General features: G+C 49.7%; 1 protein-coding gene across 1 annotated transcript in view; it reads right to left on the bottom strand.

Moving 5' to 3' along the window:
• LOC128691923 (proline-rich protein 36) overlaps positions 1-14,310 on the bottom strand; it is a 115,755-nt gene extending 101,445 nt beyond the window's left edge. Inside the window, exon 1 of the mRNA XM_053780906.2 lies at positions 13,744-14,310. Within this exon, the coding sequence (XP_053636881.2) occupies positions 13,744-13,773 (30 nt within the window). The 5' untranslated portion in view covers positions 13,774-14,310. The remainder of the gene's footprint in view (positions 1-13,743) is intronic.
• Positions 14,311-20,664: the final 6,354 nt, after the last annotated feature.

Genomic DNA, 20,664 nt, shown 5'->3' on the forward strand with positions numbered 1-20,664 from the left:
GTGACTTTGGGTATGACCATCACTACAGGTGGGTAGGGGTGGGTCACTGGGTAGCAGTAGTGACCTTGGGTATGATCATCACTACCGGTGGGTAGGGGTGGAGCACTGGGTAGCAGTAGTGACCTTGGGTATGATCACTACAGGTGGGTAGGGGTGGGGTACTGGGTAGCAGTACTGACCTTGGGTATGATCATCACTACAGGTAGGTAGGGGTTGGTCATTGGGTAGCAGTAGTGACCTTGGGTATGATCATCACTACCGGTGGGTAGGGATGGGGCACTAGGTAGCAGTAGTGACCTTGGGTATGATCATCACTACAGGTGGGTAAGGGTGGGGCACTGGGTAGCAGTAGTGACCTTGGGTATGATCATCACTACAGGTGGGTAGGGGTGGGGCACTGGGTAGCAGTAGTGATCATGGGTATGATCATCACTACCGGTGGGTAGGGATGGGGCACTGGGTAGCAGTAGAGACCTTGAGTATGATCATCACTACAGGTGGGTAGGGGTGGGGCCCTGAGTAGCAGTAGTGACCTTGGGTATGATCACTACCGGGGGGTAGGGGGGGGGCACTGGGTAGCAGTAGTGACCTGGGGTATGATCATCACTACCGGTGGGTAGGGGTGGGTCACTGGGTAGCAGTAGTGACCTTGTGTATGATCACTACCGGTGGGTAGGGGTGGGGCACTGGGTAGCAGTAGTGACCTTGGGTATGATCACTACAGGTGGGTAGGGGAGGGGCACTGGGTAGCAGTAGTGACCTTGGGTATGATCATCACTACAGGTAGGTAGGGGTTCATCATTGGGTAGCAGTAGTGACCTTGGGTATGATCATCACTACCGGTGGGTAGGGGTGGGGCACTGGGTAGCAGTAGTGACCTTGGGTATGATCATCACTACAAGTGGGTAGGGATGGGGCACTGGGTAGCAGTAGTGACCTTGGGTATGATCATCACTACCGGTGGGTAGGGGTGGGGCACTGGGTATCAGTAGTGACCTTGGGTATGATCATCACTACAGGTGGGTAGGGGTGGGGCACTGGGTAGCAGTAGTGACCTTGGGTATGATCACTACCGGTGGGTAGGGGTGGGGCACTGGGTAGCAGTAGTGACCTTGGGTATGATCATCACTACCGGTGGGTAGGGGCTGGGCACTGGGTAGCAGTAGTGACCTTGGGTATGATCATCACTACCGGTGGGTAGGGGTGGGGCACTGGGTAGCAGTAGTGACTTTGGGTATGATCATCACTACAGGTGGGTAGGGGTGGAGCACTGGGTAGCAGTAGTGACCTTGCGTATGATCACTACAGGTGGGGAGGGGCTGGTCACTGGGTAGCAGTAGTGATCATGGGTATGATCATCACTACAGGTGGGTAGGGGTGGGGCACTGGGAAGCAGTAGTGACCTTGGGTATGATCATCACTACCGGTGGGTAGGGGTGGGTCACTGTGTTGTAGTAGTGACCATGTGTATGATCACTACAGGTGGGTCGGGGTGGGGCACTGGGTAGCAGTAGTGACCTTGGATATGATCATCACTACCGGTGGGTAGGGATGGGGCACTGGGTAGCAGTAGAGACCTTGGGTATGATCATCACTACAGGTGGGTAGGGGTGGGGCACTGGGTAGCAGTAGTGACCTTGGGTATGATCATCACTACCGGTGGGTAGGGCTGGGGCACTGGGTAGCAGTAGTGACCTTGGGTATGATCATCACTACAGGTGGGTAGGGGTGGAGCACTGGGTAGCAGTAGTGACCTTGGGTATGATCACTACAGGTGGGTAGGGGTTGGTCACTGGGTAGCAGTAGTGATAATGGGTATGATCATCACTACCGGTGGGTAGGGGTGGGGCACTGGGTAGTAGTAGTGACCTTGGGTATGATCATCACTACAGGTGGGCAGGGGTGGGTCACTAGGTAGTAGTAGTGACCATGGGTATGATCACTACAGGTGGGTAGGGGTGGGGCACTGGGTAGCAGTAGTGACCTTGGGTATGATCATCACTACCGGTGGGTAGGGATGGGGCACTGGGTAGCAGTAGAGACCTTGGGTATGATCATCACTACAGGTGGGTAGGGGTGGGGCACTGGGTAGCAGTAGTGACCTTGGGTATGATCATCACTACAGGTGGGTAGGGGTGGGTCACTGGGTAGCAGTAGTGACCTTGGGTATGATCACTACCGGTGGGTAGGGGTGGGGCACTGGGTAGCAGTAGTGACCTTGGGTATGATCACTACAGGTGGGTAGGGGTGGGGCACTGGGTAGCAGTAGTGACCTAGGGTATGATCATCACTACAAGTGGGTAAGGATGGGGCACTGGGTAGCAGTAGTGACCATGGGTATGATCATCACTACAGGTGGGTAGGGGTGGGGCACTGGGTAGCAGTAGTGATCATGGGTATGATCATCAATACAGGTGGGTATGGGTGGGGCACTGGGTAGTAGTAGTGACCATGGGTACGATCATCACTGCAGCTGGGTAGGGGTGGGGCACTGGGTAGCAGTAGTGATCATGGGTATGATCATCACTACAGGTGGGTAGGGGTGGGGCACTGGGTAGCAGTAGTGACCTTGGGTATGATCATCACTACAGATGGGTCGGGGTGGGGCACTGGGTAGCAGTAGTGACCTTGGGTATGATCACTACAGGTGGGTAGGGGTGGGGCACTGGGTAGCAGTAGTGACCTTGGGTATGATCATCACTACAGGTAGGTAGGGGTTGGTCACTGGGTAGCAGTAGTGACCTTGGGTATGATCCTCACTACCGGTGGGTAGGGGTGGGGCACTGGGTAGCAGTAGTGACCTTGGGTATGATCATCACTACAAGTGGGTAGGGGTGGGGCACTGGGTAGCAGTAGTAACCTTGGGTATGATCATCACTACCGGTGGGTAGGGGTGGGGCACTGGGTATCAGTAGTGACCTTGGGTATGATCACCACTACAGGTGGGTAGGGGTGGGTCACTGGGTAGCAGTAGTGACCTTGGGTATGATCATCACTACCGGTGGGCAGGGGATGGGCACTGGGTAGCAGTAGTGACCTTGGGTATGATCATCACTACAGGTGGGTAGGGGTGGGGCACTGGGTAGCAGTAGTGACTTTGGGTATGATCATCACTACAGGTGGGTAGGGGTGGGGCACTGGGTAGCAGTAGTGACCTTGGGTATAATCATCACTACAGGTAGGTAGGGGTTGGTCATTGGGTAGCAGTAGTGACCTTGGGTATGATCCTCACTACCGGTGTGTAGGGGTGGGGCACTGGGTAGCAGTAGAGACCTTGGGTATGATCATCACTACAAGTGGGTAGGGATGGGGACTGGGTAGCAGTAGTGACCTTGGGTATGATCATCACTACCAGTGGGTAGGGGTTGGGCACTGGGTAGCAGTAGTGACCTTGGGTATGATCATCACTACAGGTGGGTAGGGGTGGGGCACTGGGTAGCAGTAGTGACTTTGGGTATGATCATCACTACAGGTGGGTAGGGGTGGGTCACTGGGTAGCAGTAGTGACCTTGGGTATGATCACTACCGGTGGGTAGGGGTGGGGCACTGGGTAGCAGTAGTGACCTTGGGTATGATCACTACAGGTGGGTAGGGGTGGGGCACTGGGTAGCAGTAGTGACCTTGGGTATGATCATCACTACAAGTGGGTAAGGATGGGGCACTGGGTAGCAGTAGTGACCTTGGGTATGATCATCACTACAGGTGGGTAGGGGTGGGGCACTGGGTAGCAGTAGTGATCATGGGTATGATCATCAATACAGGTGGGTAGGGGTGGGGCACTGGGTAGTAGTAGTGACCATGGGTATGATCATCACTGCAGGTGGGTAGGGGTGGGGCACTGGGTAGCAGTAGTGATCATGGGTATGATCATCACTACAGGTGGGTAGGGGTGGGGCACTGGGTAGCAGTAGTGACCTTGGGTATGATCACTACAGGTGGGTAGGGGTGGGGCACTGGGTAGCAGTAGTGACTTTGGGTATGATCATCACTACAGGTGGGTAGGGGTGGGGCACTGGGTAGCAGTAGTGACCTTGGGTATAATCATCACTACAGGTAGGTAGGGGTTGGTCATTGGGTAGCAGTAGTGACCTTGGGTATGATCCTCACTACCGGTGTGTAGGGGTGGGGCACTGGGTAGCAGTAGAGACCTGGGGTATGATCATCCCTACAAGTGGGTCGGGAGGGGGACGGGGGAGCAGTAGTGACCTTGGGTATGATCATCACTACCGGTGGGTAGGGGTTGGGCACTGGGTAGCAGTAGTGACCTTGGGTATGATCATCACTACAGGTGGGTAGGGGTGGGGCACTGGGTAGCAGTAGTGACTTTGGGTATGATCATCACTACAGGTGGGTAGGGGTGGGGCACTGGGTAGCAGTAGTGACCTTGGGTATGATCATCACTACAGGTGGGTAGGGGTGGGTCACTGGGTAGCAGTAGTGACTTTGGGTATGATCATCACTACCGGTGGGTAGGGGTGGAGCACTGGGTAGCAGTAGTGACCTTGGGTATGATCATCACTACAGGTGGGTAGGGGTTGGTCACTGGGTAGCAGTAGTGATCATGGGTATGATCATCACTACAGGTGGGTAGGGGTGGGGCACTGGGTAGCAGTAGTGACCTTGGGTATGATCATCACTACAGGTGGGTAGGGGTGGGTCACTGGGTAGTAGTAGTGACCATGGGTATGATCATCACTACAGGTGGGTAGGGGTGGGGCACTGGGTAGCAGTAGTGACCTTGGGTATGATCATCACTACAGGTGGGTAGGGGTGGGTCACTGGGTAGCAGTAGTGACCTTGGGTATGATCATCACTACCGGTGGGTAGGGGTGGGGCACTGGGTAGCAGTAGTGACCTTGGGTATGATCACTACCGGTGGGTAGGGATGGGGCACTGGGTAGCAGTAGTGACCTTGGGTATGATCATCACTACAGGTTGGTAGGGGTGGGGCACTGGGTAGCAGTAGTGACCTTGGGTATGATCATCACTACCGGTGGGTAGGGGTGGGGCACTGGGTAGCAGGAGTGACCTTGGGTATGATCATCACTACAGGTGGGTAGGGGTGGATCACTGGGTAGCAGTAGTGACCTTGGGTATGATCATCACTACCGGTGGGTACGGGTGGGGCACTGGGTAGCAGTAGTGACCTTGGGCATGATCACTACAGGTGGGTAGGGGTGGGGCACTGGGAGCAGTAGTGACCTTGGGTATGATCATCACTACAGGTAGGTAGGGGTTGGTCATTGGGTAGCAGTAGTGACCTTGGGTATGATCATCACTACCGGTGGGTAGGGGTGGGGCACTGGGTAGCAGTAGTGACCTTGGGTATGATCATCACTACCGGTGGGTAGGGGTGGGGCACTGGGTAGCAGTAGTGACCTTGGGTATGATCATCACTACCGGTGGGTAGGGGTGGGGCACTGGGTAGCAGTAGTGACCTTGGGTATGATCATCACTACAGGTGGGTAGGGGTGGAGCACTGGGTAGCAGTAGTGACCTTGGGTATGATCATCACTACAGGTGGGTAGGGGTTGGTCACTGGGTAGCAGTAGTGACCTTGGGTATGATCATCACTACCGGTGGGTAGGGGTTGGGCACTGGGTAGCAGTAGTGACCTTGGGTATGATCATCACTACAGGTGGGTAGGGGTGGGGCACTGGGTAGCAGTAGTGACCTTGGGTATGATCATCACTACAGGTGGGTAGGGGTGGGGCACTGGGTAGCAGTAGTGACCTTGGGTATGATCACTACAGGTGGATAGGGGTGGGTCACTGGGTAGCAGTAGTGACCTTCGGTATGATCATCACTACCCGTGGGTAGGGGTGGAGCACTGGGTAGCAGTAGTGACCTTGGGTATAATCATCACTATCGGTGGGTAGGGGTGGGGCACTGGGTAGCAGTAGCGACCTTGGGTATGATCATTACAGGTGGGTAGGGGTGGGGCACTGGGTAGCAGTAGTGACCTTGGGTATGATCATCACTACAGGTAGGTAGGGTTTGGTCATTGGGTAGCAGTAGTGACCTTGGGTATGATCACTACCGGTTGGTAGGGGTGGGGCACTGGGTAGCAGTAGTGACCTTGGGTATGATCACTACAAGTGGGTAGGGGTGGGGCTCTGGGTAGCAGTAGTAACCTTGGGTATGATCATCACTACCGGTGGGTAGGGGTGGGGCACTGGGTAGAAGTAGTGACCTTGGGTATGATCATCACTACAGGTGGGTAGGGGTGGAGCACTGGGTAGCAGTAGTGACCTTGGGTATGATCATCACTACCGGTGGGTAGGGGTTGGGCACTGGGTAGCAGTAGTGACCTTGGGTATGATCACTACAGGTGGGTAGGGGTGGGGCACTGGGTAGCAGTAGTGACCTTGGGTATGATCATCACTACAGGTAGGTAGGGGTTGGTCATTGGGTAGCAGTAGTGACCTTGGGTATGATCATCACTACCGGTGGGTAGGGGTGGGGCACTGGGTAGCAGTAGTGACCTTGGGTATGATCATCACTACCGGTGGCTAAGGGTGGGGCACTGGGTAGCAGTAGTGACCTTGGGTATGATCATCACTACAGGTAGGTAGGGGTTGGTCATTGAGTAGCAGTAGTGACCTTGGGTATGATCACTACCGGTGGGTAGGGGTGGGGCACTGGGTAGCAGTAGTGACCTTGGGTATGATCATCATTACAAGTGGGTAGGGGTGGGGCACTGGGTAGCAGTAGTGACCTTGGGTATGATCACTACAGATGGGTAGGGGTGGGGCACTGGGTAGCAGTAGTGACCTTGGGTATGATCATCATTACAAGTGGGTAGGGGTGGGGCACTGGGTAGCAGTAGTGACCTTGGGTATGATCACTACAGGTGGGTAGGGGTGGGGCACTGGGTAGCAGTAGTGACCTTGTGTATGATCATCACTACAGGTAGGTAGGGGTTGGTCATTGGGTAGCAGTAATGACCTTGGGTATGATCATCACTACCGGTGGGTAGGGGTGGGGCACTGGGTAGCAGTAGTGACCTTGGGTATGATCATTACAAGTGGGTAGGGGTGGGGCACTGGGTAGCAGTAGTGACCTTGGGTATGATCATCACTACCGGTGGGTAGGGGTGGGGCACTGGGTAGCAGTAGTGACCTTGGGTATGATCATCACTCCAGGTGGGTAGGGGTGGAGCACTGGGTAGCAGTAATGACCTTGGGTATGATCATCACTACAGGTGGGTAGGGGTGGGGCACTGGGTAGCAGTAGTGACCTTGGGTATGATCATCACTACAGGTGGGTACCTGGAGGTTTTTCCGGGGATCAACGCCCCCGCGGCCCGGTCCATGACCAGGCCTCCCGATGGATCAGGGCCTGATCAACTAGGCTGTTACTGCTGGCCGCACGCAGTCCAACGTACGAGCCACAGCCCAGCTGATCCGGCACTGACTTTAGGTATCTCTCCAGCTCTCTCTTGAAGGCAGCCAGGGGTTTATTGGCAATTCCCCTAATGCTTGATGGGAGGCTGTTGAACAGTTTTGGGCCCCAGACACTTATGGTGTTTTCCCTTAGTGTACCAATGGCGCCCCTACTTTTTATTGGGGGCATTTTGCATCGCCTGCCCAGTCTTTTACTTTCGTAGGGAGTGATTTCTGTGTGCAGATTTGGGACCATTCCTTCCAAGATTTTCCAAGTGTAGATTATGATATATCTCTCCCTCCTGCGTTCCAACGAGTACAAGTCAAGTGCTTCCAAGCGTTTCCAGTAGTTAAGGTGCTTGACAAAACTTATACGTGCAGTAAAGGATCTCTATACACTCTCTAGATCTGCGATTTCACCTGCTTTGAATGGAGATGTTAATGTACAGCAGTATTCCAGCCTAGAGAGAACAAGTAATTTGAAAAGGATCATGGGCTTGGCATCTCTCGTTTTGAAAGTTCTCATTATCCATCCTATCATTTTCTTTGCACGTGCGATCGTGGCACTGTTGTGATCCTCGAAAGTAAGATCCTCAGACATTACTACTCCCAGGTCCCTTACATTATTTTTCCGCTCTATTGTATGGCCGGAGTCAGTAGTATACTCTGTTCTAGTTATTATCTCCTCCAGTTTTCCATAACGGAGTAGTTGGAATTTGTCCTCATTGAACATCATATTGTTTACCGTTGCCCACTGGAAAACTTTGTTTATATCTTCTTGGAGGTTAACCGCGTCCTCAGCAGATGACAGCCTCATGCAGATCCTAGTATCATCCGCAAAGGATGATACGGTGCTGTGGTGTATATCTCTGTTTATGTCTGATATGAGGATAAGGAATAAGATGGGGGCGAGTACTGTGCCTTGTGGAACAGAGCTCTTCACTATGGCAGCCTCCGATTTAACTCTGTTGACCACTACTCTTTGTGTTCGATTTGTTAGGAAGTTGAAGATCCATCTCCCCACTTTCCCAGTTATTCCTTTAGCACGTATTTTATGGGCTATTACGCCATGATCGCATTTGTCAAATGCTTTTGCAAAGTCTGTGTATATTACATCTGCATTCTGATTTTCTTCCAGTGCATCCAAGGCCATGTCATAGTGATCCAGTAGTTGTGAGAGGCAGGAGCGACCTGCCCTGAACCCATGTTGCCCTGGATTGTGCAGATTTTGGGAATCCAGGTGAATTGCAATCCTGCTTCTTAGCACTCTTTCAAAGATTTTTATGATGTGGGACGTCAGAGCTATTGGTCTATAGTTCTTAGCTAATGCTTTGCTGCCACCTTTATGGAGTGGGGCTATATCCGTTGTTTTAAGTGACTGTGGAATTTCACCTATGTCCAAGCTCCTCCTCCATAGTGTACTTAGGGCACACGAGAGGGGTTTCTTGCAGTTCTTAATGAAAACAGAGTTCCACGAGTCTGGGCCCGGGGCTGAGTGCATAGGCATGTTGTCAATGGCTTTTTCGAAATCTGTCGGAGTTAGGGTAATGTCGGAAATCTGGCATACATTTATGGAGTTTTGAGGCTCATTCATGAAGAAATCATTTGAGTCGTCGATCCTCGGACCGATTAGTGGTTCACTAAACACAGAGTCGTACTGGGATTTCAATATTTCACTCATTTCCTTGTTGTCATCTGTGTAAGTCCCATCCTGTCTGAGTAAGGGTCCGATACTAGATGTGGTATTTGCCTTGTTTTTGGCATATGAAAAGAAATATTTTGAATTTCTTTCAATTTCACTAATAGCTTTAAGCTCCTCCTGCCTCTCCTGGTTCCTGTAAAGAGTCATTTAGCTTAAGTTTGATAGTTTCCACTTCCCTGGTCAGCGCCTCCTTTCGTGTATCAGATATTCTAGCACTCCTTAGGAGCTCAGTGACTCTTCGTCGTCTTCTGTTGAGGGAGCATCTTTTTCTCTCCAGTTTACTCCTGCTCTTCTTCTTTCTTAGGGGAATATGCCTAGAACATGCTTCGGCTACCAGGAAGTTGATCCTTTCAAGGCACTGGTTTGGATCCATGTCATTTAAGATATCTTCCCAACATGTTTTGTTTAGGACATGGTTTACCTGGTCCCAGTTGATGTTCTTGTTGTTGAAATTGTATTTTGTGAAGACACCTTCACAGGTACATGCATTCTGCTGTTCAGGACCCCTATGCATGTACGTCTGGACTTCGATTAGATTGTGATCGGAATTAGTTGTTTTTGATATTCTTATGTCTCTTTTCAGGTCCTCATTATTTGTGAAGATAAAGTCAAGTGTGTTTTCTAGTCTTGTTGGCTCCACTATCTGCTGGCTTAAGGTGTGTTTTTCGCAGAGACTTAGTAGCTCATGTGTGTGTGACCCTTCATCTGCACTACCTCCGGGGATTGTTTCAGCTATAACATTATTTGCTACATTCTTCCATTTTGTATGCCTTAGGTTGAAATCACCAAGCAGTAAGATGTTTGGGGATGGAGCTGGAAGGTTTTCCAAACAGTAATCGATTTTCAGTAGCTGTTCCTTGAACTGTTGGGAGGTTGCATCTGGTGGCTTGTATACAACCACAATGACTAGGTTTTGGTTCTCGATCTTTATTGATAGAACTTCAACTACCTCATTTGTGGTGTTCAGCAACTCCGTGCAGATAAGGGACTCTTTGACATACAGGCCAACCCCCCCTTGTTGCCTGTTTTTTCTGTCACATCTAAAAAGGTTGTAACCACTTATCCATATTTCACTGTCAAAGTGATCTTTTGTGTGAGTCTCTGTGAAGGCTGCAAACATTGCATTAGACTCCACTAGAAGTCCACTGATAAAAGGTATTTTGTTGTTGGTGGATGGCTTAAGGCCCTGTATATTAGCAAATATGAACGAGGCTGTATTCTGTGTTTGTTGGGGGGATTTTGTTATTGGCATCAGTAGTTGTAATTCTGGAGGGCCATGGGTGGCCGGCCACTGGCTGCGCCTCCAGTCCAACAAGGCTCCAAGGTGGTGGACTATTTTTGTTATTTCCTTCCATTTTCTTTTTTCGTTTCCTGCCACTAAAAAATCACCTGGAGTTGGGTTGTCGTAGGTACTATTGTTTGTCTTGTGGGGTCTGTGCCTCCTGGTCCCTTTTACATGGTATGCAGGGCACTCGATGTTGTAACACTGCTTCTGGAGGACCGAGGAGTGGCACATTTTTGGGTGAAAGAAAGTACAGGAAGAAGAACGACACACTCCTTTAGACAGGAGGTCGCTACATTTTTTGGGATGGTCAAAGTTGCATGTCCCATTTTTTCCCCTGTTATTCCATGCTTACAGATGCCCCAAGCATAATATTTGCACAAATTCACCTTTGGTTGAGAATTGTTGGGAGGTGTGTTGTCAATTTCTGCAGGTCTGGGACTGCACTATAATCCTCAGTATCCAAGCCAGGGCCACCCTGTCCTGGATTCCATCTACTTTCCCCAGTAGAGGAAGAAGGAGGAGACTCCTGTCCAACATCTGTACTGTGGGCCACGGTCTTATGCAATGATGGTTGTATATTTACGGTTTTAGATGGTTGTATATTTACTGTTTTTGTGGTGGTTTTGGTAGTGTCCCTAGGAGAGTCTGGGCTGGCAATAAGGCTGGGGTCTGGGTCTGGGTCAGCACTGGGGCTGGGGGCTGGGGCTGGGTCTGGGTCAGTGGCTGGGCCTGGGCCAGCACCAGCACTGTGGGTATTGGTGCTATGCCTGGGGGAGCCTGGGCCAGCACCAGCACTGTGGGTAGGGGTGGGGCACTGGGTAGCAGTAGTGACCTTTGGTATGATCACTACAGGTGAGTAGGGGTGGGTCACTGGGTAGCAGTAGTGACCTTGGGTATGATCATCACTACCGGTGGGTAGGGGTGGAGCACTGGGTAGCAGTAGTGACTTTGGGTATGATCACTACAGGTGGGTAGGGGTTGGTCACTGGGTAGCAGTAGTGATCATGGGTATGATCGTCACTACAGGTGGGTAGGGGTGGGGCACTGGGTAGCAGTAGTGACCTTGGGTATGATCATCACTACAGGTGGGTAGGGGTGGGGCACTGGGTAGCAGTAGCGACCTTGGGTATGATCATCACTACAGGTGGGACGTGCCCAGCCTCTCAATGTACCTCCTCTCAGTAATCACCTTCACTCCCTGTACTCACCAACTTGTGCACGTGGGGGGTTGAATCACGGTTCCTGGACCCACCTTCGTTCTCACCCACTTGTTTCTGGAGTCGAGTGTCAGCTCCTGACTGGCCAGGTTGTGGCGTCGTACTGGCCAGGTTGTGGCGTCGTACTGGCCAGGTTGTGTCGTCGTACTGGCCAGGTTGTGGCGTCGTACTGGCCAGGTTGTGGCGTCGTACTGGCCAGGTTGTGGCGTCGTACTGGCCAGGTTGTGGCGTCGTACTGGCCAGGTTGTGGCGTCGTACTGGCCAGGTTGTGGCGTCGTACTGGCCAGGTTGTGGCGTCGTACTGGCCAGGTTGTGGCAGTTCCTAGGCTCTTGGGCTTTATTATATAATTGAAAACTAAGAAATAATTTACTTCCACAAATTAATAGGTCAGTTCATCCTACTTGCTTGTCTCCTGATTCAAATGTTTTTTGTTCTTCTGTGGTCTCTTGTTTTTGTTCCATAAGAACATAACGAAGAAGCAGTGCAGCAGGCTTACTGGCCCATGCTAGGCAGGTCCATGTTACCTTCTGGCCTACATCTGTCAGGTCCAAGTCACATCCACTTAAGTAGGAGGGAGCGGTTTATAAGATCCACTGGCCCAAGCCCGTCAGGTTCAACTCATACCCACCCACACCCACTCATATATTTGTGTAACCTATTTTTAAAACTACATAAGGTTTTAGCTTCAGTGACACTACTCGGGGGTTGGTTCCTCTCATCTTATTATTCTTTTTATTAATGTTATTATTCATATCTTTACATTTACAAGGAAGCACTTCACCGGTGACGGTTATACAACGCTTGTTGAACGGAGGGTAATCATGTTTGATCAAAAGAAGGGAAGGTCTACCTGGAGGGTGTTCCAGGGGTCAACGCCTCCACGGCCCTCTCCTTGGCCATTCCACCCGGTGGATCAGGGCCTGATCAACCAGGCTGTTAATGCTGGCCGTACGAAGTCCAGCCTACGAACTACATTATTATTATTATAATCAAAGGGGAAGCGCTAAACCCGGAGGATTATATAGCGCCTGGGGGGGGATGTGGAAGGCATTCAGGCTTAATTCGGGGAACTGGTGCACAGATCCAATTTCCTAAATCAAGAGCCCCTCACCAACATCAAGGAACCTTCCTTGAGGGGGTCTACGAACCACAGCCCGGCTGATAAGGTACTGACTTTAGGTATCTGTCCAACTCCCTCTTGAAGGTAGCCAAGGGTCTATTAGTAATACCCCTTGTGCATGGTGGGAGGCTGTTAAACAGTCTTGGGCTCCAGACACTTATTGTGTTTTACTCTTAGCGTACTCATGGCGCCCCTGATTTTCACTAGGGGAGATGTTACACCGTCTGTCCAGTCTTTTGCTTTCCTAGAAAACGATTTGTGTGTGTAAATTTGATACTAGTCCCTCTAGAATTTTATGAAAAAGAGTAACAACAACCCAGGATAACCTAATCACTGTGACTTCCATTGAGGTTCTTTGGTCTACTCCGGGATGCCACCCACAACAGTCGACTAACACCCAGGCACCTACTTACTGCTAGGTGAAGAGGAGAGCAATGAGTGTTAGAAAGCATGCCCGACCTATTCACTCGCCCCAGGGTCGAACCCGGGTCCCTCGGATGTGAACCAAATGCGTTATCATTGAAGAAAGAGTCCCCACATAAAGATGACGCTATTGGTCGCAAAACGACGCTACTTGGTCATAAAATGACGCTACTGGGTCACAAAATGACGCTACTTGATTGTACACTCACGCTACTGGGTCACAAAATGACGCTACTTGGTCATTTTTGTCACTTATGCAATTTTACTGTGCTGCAGTTTAGTTAATGGGGGGTTTAAAGCTTATCAACTACACGAGGGTCATTAAGAGTGAATGTAACCTGTTAACCACGTAACAAGAATATGAGGAGTTTAATCCCTAAAACAGGCAATAAACTCTCAATACATATACACTGAGAGACATACACTTCTCAGTGTATGTAATTATCTGCTGCCACACCAAGACTTAATTATATGCCTTTACAGTGTAAATATGTCACATTTTACCTTAACTTTTTTAATATTTTACTTACACTCTCTCGACGCCTCAAGTGTCCACGGAGAGAGAGCGAGAGAGAGAAAGAGAGAGGGGAGAGAGAGAGTATCCACTTACCTGACAGAGACACCATACCCTGGTCTTCATGTTGATATAAGCGCTGGTGACGATCTCATAACTTCTTGTTGCTGTTCATGTTCTTGAGTTCTACGGTGATCCCTTCCAGGAATCCTGTTATATTCTTCTTGTTTCCAGGGGTCCCTAGTTCCCTAGTAGTTTTTCTACAGTCCTATAGTAGATCTGGAGGTCCTACAGTCCTCTCCAGGGGGTGATGATGGGTGGGCGGGAATGAGACCGCCCACGGTCAAACAGTAATTTTCCAAAACCAGGAGAGATCAAGGAACCCGTAGTGGACAGATAAAGTGTCACTCGTGGATGGACCTGACCGCCAAATGGACATGACTAGCAGTCCCCCTCGAGTTACGCTTTCTTCTGTCCTGTTATAGCGTAAAAACTACCCCGAAATGCAAATTTGTTCGTGGGAACTGGAGCGAGTTGAGGTTGTGTGACCCGGCCTTGGTAACTGGCGGGAGTGGTGGGTTTGTGAGGGTGGTGGGGCAGGGAGGTCAGCAGAGTGGACCACAGCAGTGAGCAACACACGCGGCTGGACGAGCGAACCCGACCCCGTCCAACACTGAACTGGGCACAACCTGGCCAACACCATGCTACCTCTACTACCCCCTCCCATTCTCTCTTTCTTTCCTTTCTCTCTCTCTCTCTCTCTCTCTCTCTCTCTCTCTCTCTCTCTCTCTCTCTCTCTCTCTCTCTCTCTCTCTCTCTCTCTCTCTCTCTCTCTCTCTCTCTCTCGTACCATCACTAAGAACAATAAAGTCGTCACCTTGAACCAGAGGTTGTATATGGTGTGTCAGTGATTAACAACGCCTAGAATAACAGTCATAAATAACTATTAAACTTAAAACATCAAGCGAACCCTCACTGACAGCAAGGAACCGCGCTGACATCAACAAACTTGAGCAGCAGGAATGAGGAAGAATAGAGGGAGACGGGAGGGGAAGAAAGAGGAAGTAACAGAAGTAGAGGTAAGTGAGCAGTAACGCGAGAGCCAGGCCAGGTTATGGTGTGTGGGGCTAGAAACGGTGTAGCCTGTCGGTGGCCCTATTAACCAAAACAACAGCACCAAGATGGAAGCGTGGCAAATGGACCATCTGGTCCCAGGCGCCGTATGACCCTTACACTTGTAAATATATTGACAATTGCAGGTGCACTTATTCCTTTGATCAAAACAATCTTCACATAATTTTTCACCGTAAACTAAAGCAATTTTTATTTCAGCATTTGCTGAAGAATGAGCTAGGCCAACCCTGTATTGACCTTATTATCACTTGTTGCCCCAGTCTTGGCCTTATTACCACCTGCTGCCTTAGTCTTGACTTTATTACCACCTGCTGCCTTAGTCTTGACCTTATTACCACCTGCTGCTCGCTAATTATTTGTTAATTAATAGTTGATATATTAACTAGACTCCATTCTTGGTGGTCAAGTCAGTTAAGTGAACCAGTTGATAGAATGAGTTGACTGCTTTGTTGAGTTCATCTTCTTGATCCAGTGGATCCTTGCAAGGTGAGCACTTTGATCATTGGTTCGTCATCGGCCCTTCATCGAATGGATTTTTTCAAGGTGAGCATCATGATCATTGATCCGTCATCGGCCCTTGACCCAGTGGATCCTTTCCAGGTAAGAGTCTTGATCATTGATCCGTCCTCGTCTCTTGATCCTTCCTTGATTTAAATTCAGTCTTTAAGCTTTCATCCTTGATCCAGTCTTCATTTTCGATCTTTCCTCGAGCCTTAACCCTTCCCCGAGCTTTAACCCTTCCCCGAGCTTTAACCCTTCCCCGAGCTTTAACCCTTCCCCGAGCTTTAACCCTTCCCCGAGCTTTAACCCTTCCCCGAGCTTTGATTCTTCTTCATCCTTCCTCCAAGGAACTGAGAAAGTGTTTAGATTATTTTCCTTTTGGTTAAATTATACAGTTGGTAGTGTTTATGTAACTTGTGTTTATGTCACTAGTGTTTATGTCACTGGTGTTTATAACTCTGGTCTTTATGTCACTAGTGTTTATAGCACTGGTGTTTATGTAACTGGTGTTTATGTTACTGGTGTTTATGTCACTGGTGTTTATAACTCTGGTCTTTATGTCACTAGTGTTTATAGCACTGGTGTTTATGTAACTGGTGTTTATGTCTCTGGTGTTAATATCACTGGTGTTTATAACACTAGTGTTTATGTCACTGGTGCTTAAATAAGTGATGTTTATAACGCTGGGGTTTATATCACTGATGTTTATATTCCTGATGTTTATATCCCGAAATCAGTGAATCCCTTGAAGGATTGGAAAGCTCTTGATCCATCGAATTGGAACTACTCTCCTTCATATCATAGCTGCTTTGCTGTATGATGACTCTTTTCAGCGATTTTTTTTTTTTTTGATCTTGTGACCGAGGTCTCAAGACATTGGTCTGTCACATGATAACACCAGTGAGTGTAGCTTCTGGTCTTGTGACCGAGGTCTCAAGACATTGGTCTGTCACATGATAACACCAGTGAGTGTAGCTTCTGGTCTTGTGACCGAGGTCTCAAGACATTGGTCTGTCACATGATAACACCAGTGAGTGTAGCTTCTGGTCTTGTGACCGAGGTCTCAAGACATTGGTCTGTCACATGATAACACCAGTGAGTGTAGCTTCTGGTCTTGTGACCGAGGCCTCAAGACATTGGTCTGTCACATGATAACACCAGTGAGTGTAGCTTCTGGTCTTGTGACCGAGGTCTCAAGACATTGGTCTGTCACATGATAACACCAGTGAGTGTAGCTTCTGGTCTTGTGACCGAGGCCTCAAGACATTGGTCTGTCACATGATAACACCAGTAAGTGTAGCTTCTGGTCTTGTGACCGAGGTCTCAAGACATTGGTCTGTCACATGATAACACCAGTAAGTGTAGCTTCTGGTCTTGTGACCGAGGTCTCAAGACATTGGTCTGTCACATGATAACACCAGTGAGTGTAGCTTCTGGTCTTGTGACCGAGGTCTCAAGACATTGGTCTGATCACATGACCGATAACACCAGTAAGTGTAGCTTCTGGTCTTGTGACCGAGGTCTCAAGACATTGGTCTGTCACATGATAACACCAGTGAGTGTAGCTTCTGGTCTTGTGACCGAGGTCTCAAGACATTGGTCTGTCACATGATAACACCAGTGAGTGTAGCTTCTGGTCTTGTGACCGAGGTCTCAAGACATTGGTCTGTCACATGATAACACCAGTGAGTGTAGCTTCTGGTCTTGTGACCGAGGTCTCAAGACATTGGTCTGTCACATGATAACACCAGTGAGTGTAGCTTCTGGTCTTGTGACCGAGGTCTCAAGACATTGGTCTGTCATATGATAACACCAGTGAGTGTAGCTTCTGGTCTTGTGACCGAGGCCTCAAGACATTGTTCTGTCATATGATAACACCAGTGAGTGTAGCTTCTGGTCTTGTGACCGAGGCCTTATGACATTGGTCTGTCATATGATAACACCAGTGAGTGTAGCTTCTGGTCTTGTGACCGAGGCCTCAAGACGTTGGTCTGTCATATGATAACACCAGTGAGTGTAGCTTCTGGTCTTGTGACCGAGGCCTCAAGACATTGGTCTGTCATATGATAACACCAGTGAGTGTAGCTTCTGGTCTTGTGACCGAGGCCTCAAGACATTGGTCTGTCATATGATAACACCAGTGAGTGTAGCTTCTGGTCTTGTGACCGAGGTCTTCAGACACAGTCTCCCAGCTCAGGCTGACACTATCCAAGTCTTCCAGCTCAGGCTGACACTACTGAAGTCTCCCAGTTCTGGCTGACACTACTGAAGTCTCCCAGCTAAGGCTGGCACTATTCAAGTCTCCCAGCTCAGGCTGACACTACTCAGGTCTCCCAGCTCAGGCTGGCACTATTCAAGTCTCCCAGCTCAGGCTGACACTACTCAAGTCTCCCAGCTCAGGCTGACACTACTCAAGTCTCCCAGCTCAGGCTGGCACTACTCAAGTCTCCCAGCTCAGCCCTACTCAGGTCTCCCAGCTCAGGCTGACATTACTCAAGTCTCCCAGCTCAGGCTGACACTACTCAGGTCTCCCAGCTCAGGCTGACACTACTCAAGTCTCCCAGCTCAGGCTGGCACTATTCAAGTCTCCCAGCTCAGGCTGACACTACTCAAGTCTCCCAGCTCAGGCTGACACTACTCAAGTCTCCCAGCTCAGGCTGGCACTACTCAAGTCTCCCAGCTCAGCCCTACTCAGGTCTCCCAGCTCAGGCTGACATTACTCAAGTCTCCCAGCTCAGGCTGACACTACTCAGGTCTCCCAGCTCAGGCTGACACTACTCAAGTCTCCCAGTTCAGGCTGACACTACTCAAGTCTCCCAGCTCAGGCTGACACTACTCAAGTCTCCCAGCTCAGGCTGGCACTATTCAAGTCTCCCAGCTCAGGCTGACACTATTCAAGTCTCCCAGCTCACGCTGACACTACTGAAGTCTCCCAGCTCAGGCTGACACTACTCAAGTCTCCCAGCTCAGGCTGACACTACTCAAGTCTCCCAGCTCAGGCTGGCACTATTCAAGTCTCCCAGCTCAGGCTGACACTATTCAAGTCTCCCAGCTCACGCTGACACTACTGAAGTCTCCCAGCTCAGGCTGACACTACTCAAGTCTCCCAGCTCAGGCTGACAGTACTCAAGACTCCCAGCTCAGGCTGACACTATTCAAGTCTCCCAGCTCAGGCAGATGCTGCTAAAGTCTCCCACCTCAGACTGACACTACTGAAGTCTCGCAACTCAGGCTGACACTACTGAAGTCTCCCAGCTCAGGCTGACACTACTCAAGTCTCCCAGCTCAGGCTGACACTACTCAAGTCTCCCAGCTCAGGCTGGCACTATTCAAGTCTCCCAGCTCAGGCTGACACTATTCAAGTCTCCCAGCTCACGCTGACACTACTGAAGTCTCCCAGCTCAGGCTGACACTACTCAAGTCTCCCAGCTCAGGCTGACACTACTCAAGTCTCCCAGCTCAGGCTGGCACTATTCAAGTCTCCCAGCTCAGGCTGACACTATTCAAGTCTCCCAGCTCACGCTGACACTACTGAAGTCTCCCAGCTCAGGCTGACACTACTCAAGTCTCCCAGCTCAGGCTGACACTACTCAAGTCTCCCAGCTCAGGCTGGCACTATTCAAGTCTCCCAGCTCAGGCTGACACTATTCAAGTCTCCCAGCTCACGCTGACACTACTGAAGTCTCCCAGCTCAGGCTGACACTACTCAAGTCTCCCAGCTCAGGCTGACAGTACTCAAGACTCCCAGCTCAGGCTGACACTATTCAAGTCTCCCAGCTCAGGCAGATGCTGCTAAAGTCTCCCACCTCAGACTGACACTACTGAAGTCTCGCAACTCAGGCTGACACTACTGAAGTCTCCCAGCTCAGGCTGACAGTACTCAAGACTCCCAGCTCAGGCTGACACTATTCAAGTCTCCCAGCTCAGGCAGATGCTGCTAAAGTCTCCCACCTCAGACTGACACTACTGAAGTCTCGCAACTCAGGCTGACACTACTCAAGTCTCCCAGCTCAGGCTGACAGTACTCAAGACTCCCAGCTCAGGCTGACACTATTCAAGTCTCCCAGCTCAGGCAGATGCTGCTAAAGTCTCCCACCTCAGACTGACACTACTGAAGTCTAGTAGCTCAGGCTGACACTACTGAAGTCTAGTAGCTCAGGCTGACACATACACATAATTTATACGTATATCATCCGCGTAATAGCATATAACAGGGAAAAACATTGTTAGTTTTGTTGCCACTGTGTAACTCTCACATAGAATATGGTAGTAGCACCCTTCTGATGTATCCAGTTTTGATAAATATAAAAAAAGAAAACTGTCTTTGACTGAGATTTCCACTGACATCCCAATAACATCTATGTGCTAATAAAATTATTGTAAAATTTACAATTAATGCCTAAGGGCCGTGTGATATTACCAAAGTTGTTTAAAATGTTTATAGATGGGCTTGTCAAGGAACGCTAATGTGTTAGAGAAGTGTGCGATTTAAAGATAATAAGTATGATACATTGAGAATTGTAACAGTTGCTCTTTGTCAATGACAGTTTTCTTGGGAGATTCCGGAGAGCTGTTGTAAAGGTTGATAGAGGAGTTTGGGAGGGGATATGGAAGAAGGAAATTTAAAGCTATCATAAAAAGACGCAAGATTATGAGAATAAGAGAAAGTTTACGCGGGGAAAATTTGAATATCATATGAGTTAGGGAATATGAAGGAAGAGAGTGTATATGGGAGTGAACCTGTCAGCAGACGAGTCTGTGAAAGATGACATGAACCATTCAAATACAAAACATGAAAGGAAAAAGGGTATTGAGGCAACTGTGATAAAAAGTTTATCTATGGAAGGCAGAAGGTGAATATACCAGAGTATAGCAGTACCAACACTTTTTATGGGCTTTAAACGTTGTGGCGAGGAGGAGGCTGGAGGCAGTAGACATATCTTCTTTGAGAGCAATGTGTGATGTGAATATTATGCAGGGAATTTGGAGAATACACATTAAATGATAGTGGGGTTAACCTGGAGAGGGTTTCGGGGGTCAACGTCCCCGCGGTTCGGTCTGAGACCAGGTCTCGTGGTGGATCAGGGTCTGATCAACCAGGCTGTTACTGCTGGTCGCACGCAAACTGACGTACTAATCACAGCCCGGCTGATCAGGACTGACTTTAGGTGCCTGTCCAGTGCCTTTTTTAAGACAGCCAGGGAAAAACTATTTCGTAACCCCACTGTCTACTACTATTTCTGCTTGGATTTTGCTGCGGAAGCGGCGAGTGTATTGTGCACCCCATATCCATCCTGTGGATGGTAGTGCAGTAGGATGTGGATACACAAAACGCCTAGGAACTTGGCCCCAGAAGGGTTTGTAGGAGTACGTCTAAATTTA

Source organism: Cherax quadricarinatus, chromosome 75 (assembly GCF_038502225.1).
Source record: "Cherax quadricarinatus isolate ZL_2023a chromosome 75, ASM3850222v1, whole genome shotgun sequence".
NCBI lineage: Eukaryota > Metazoa > Arthropoda > Malacostraca > Decapoda > Parastacidae > Cherax > Cherax quadricarinatus.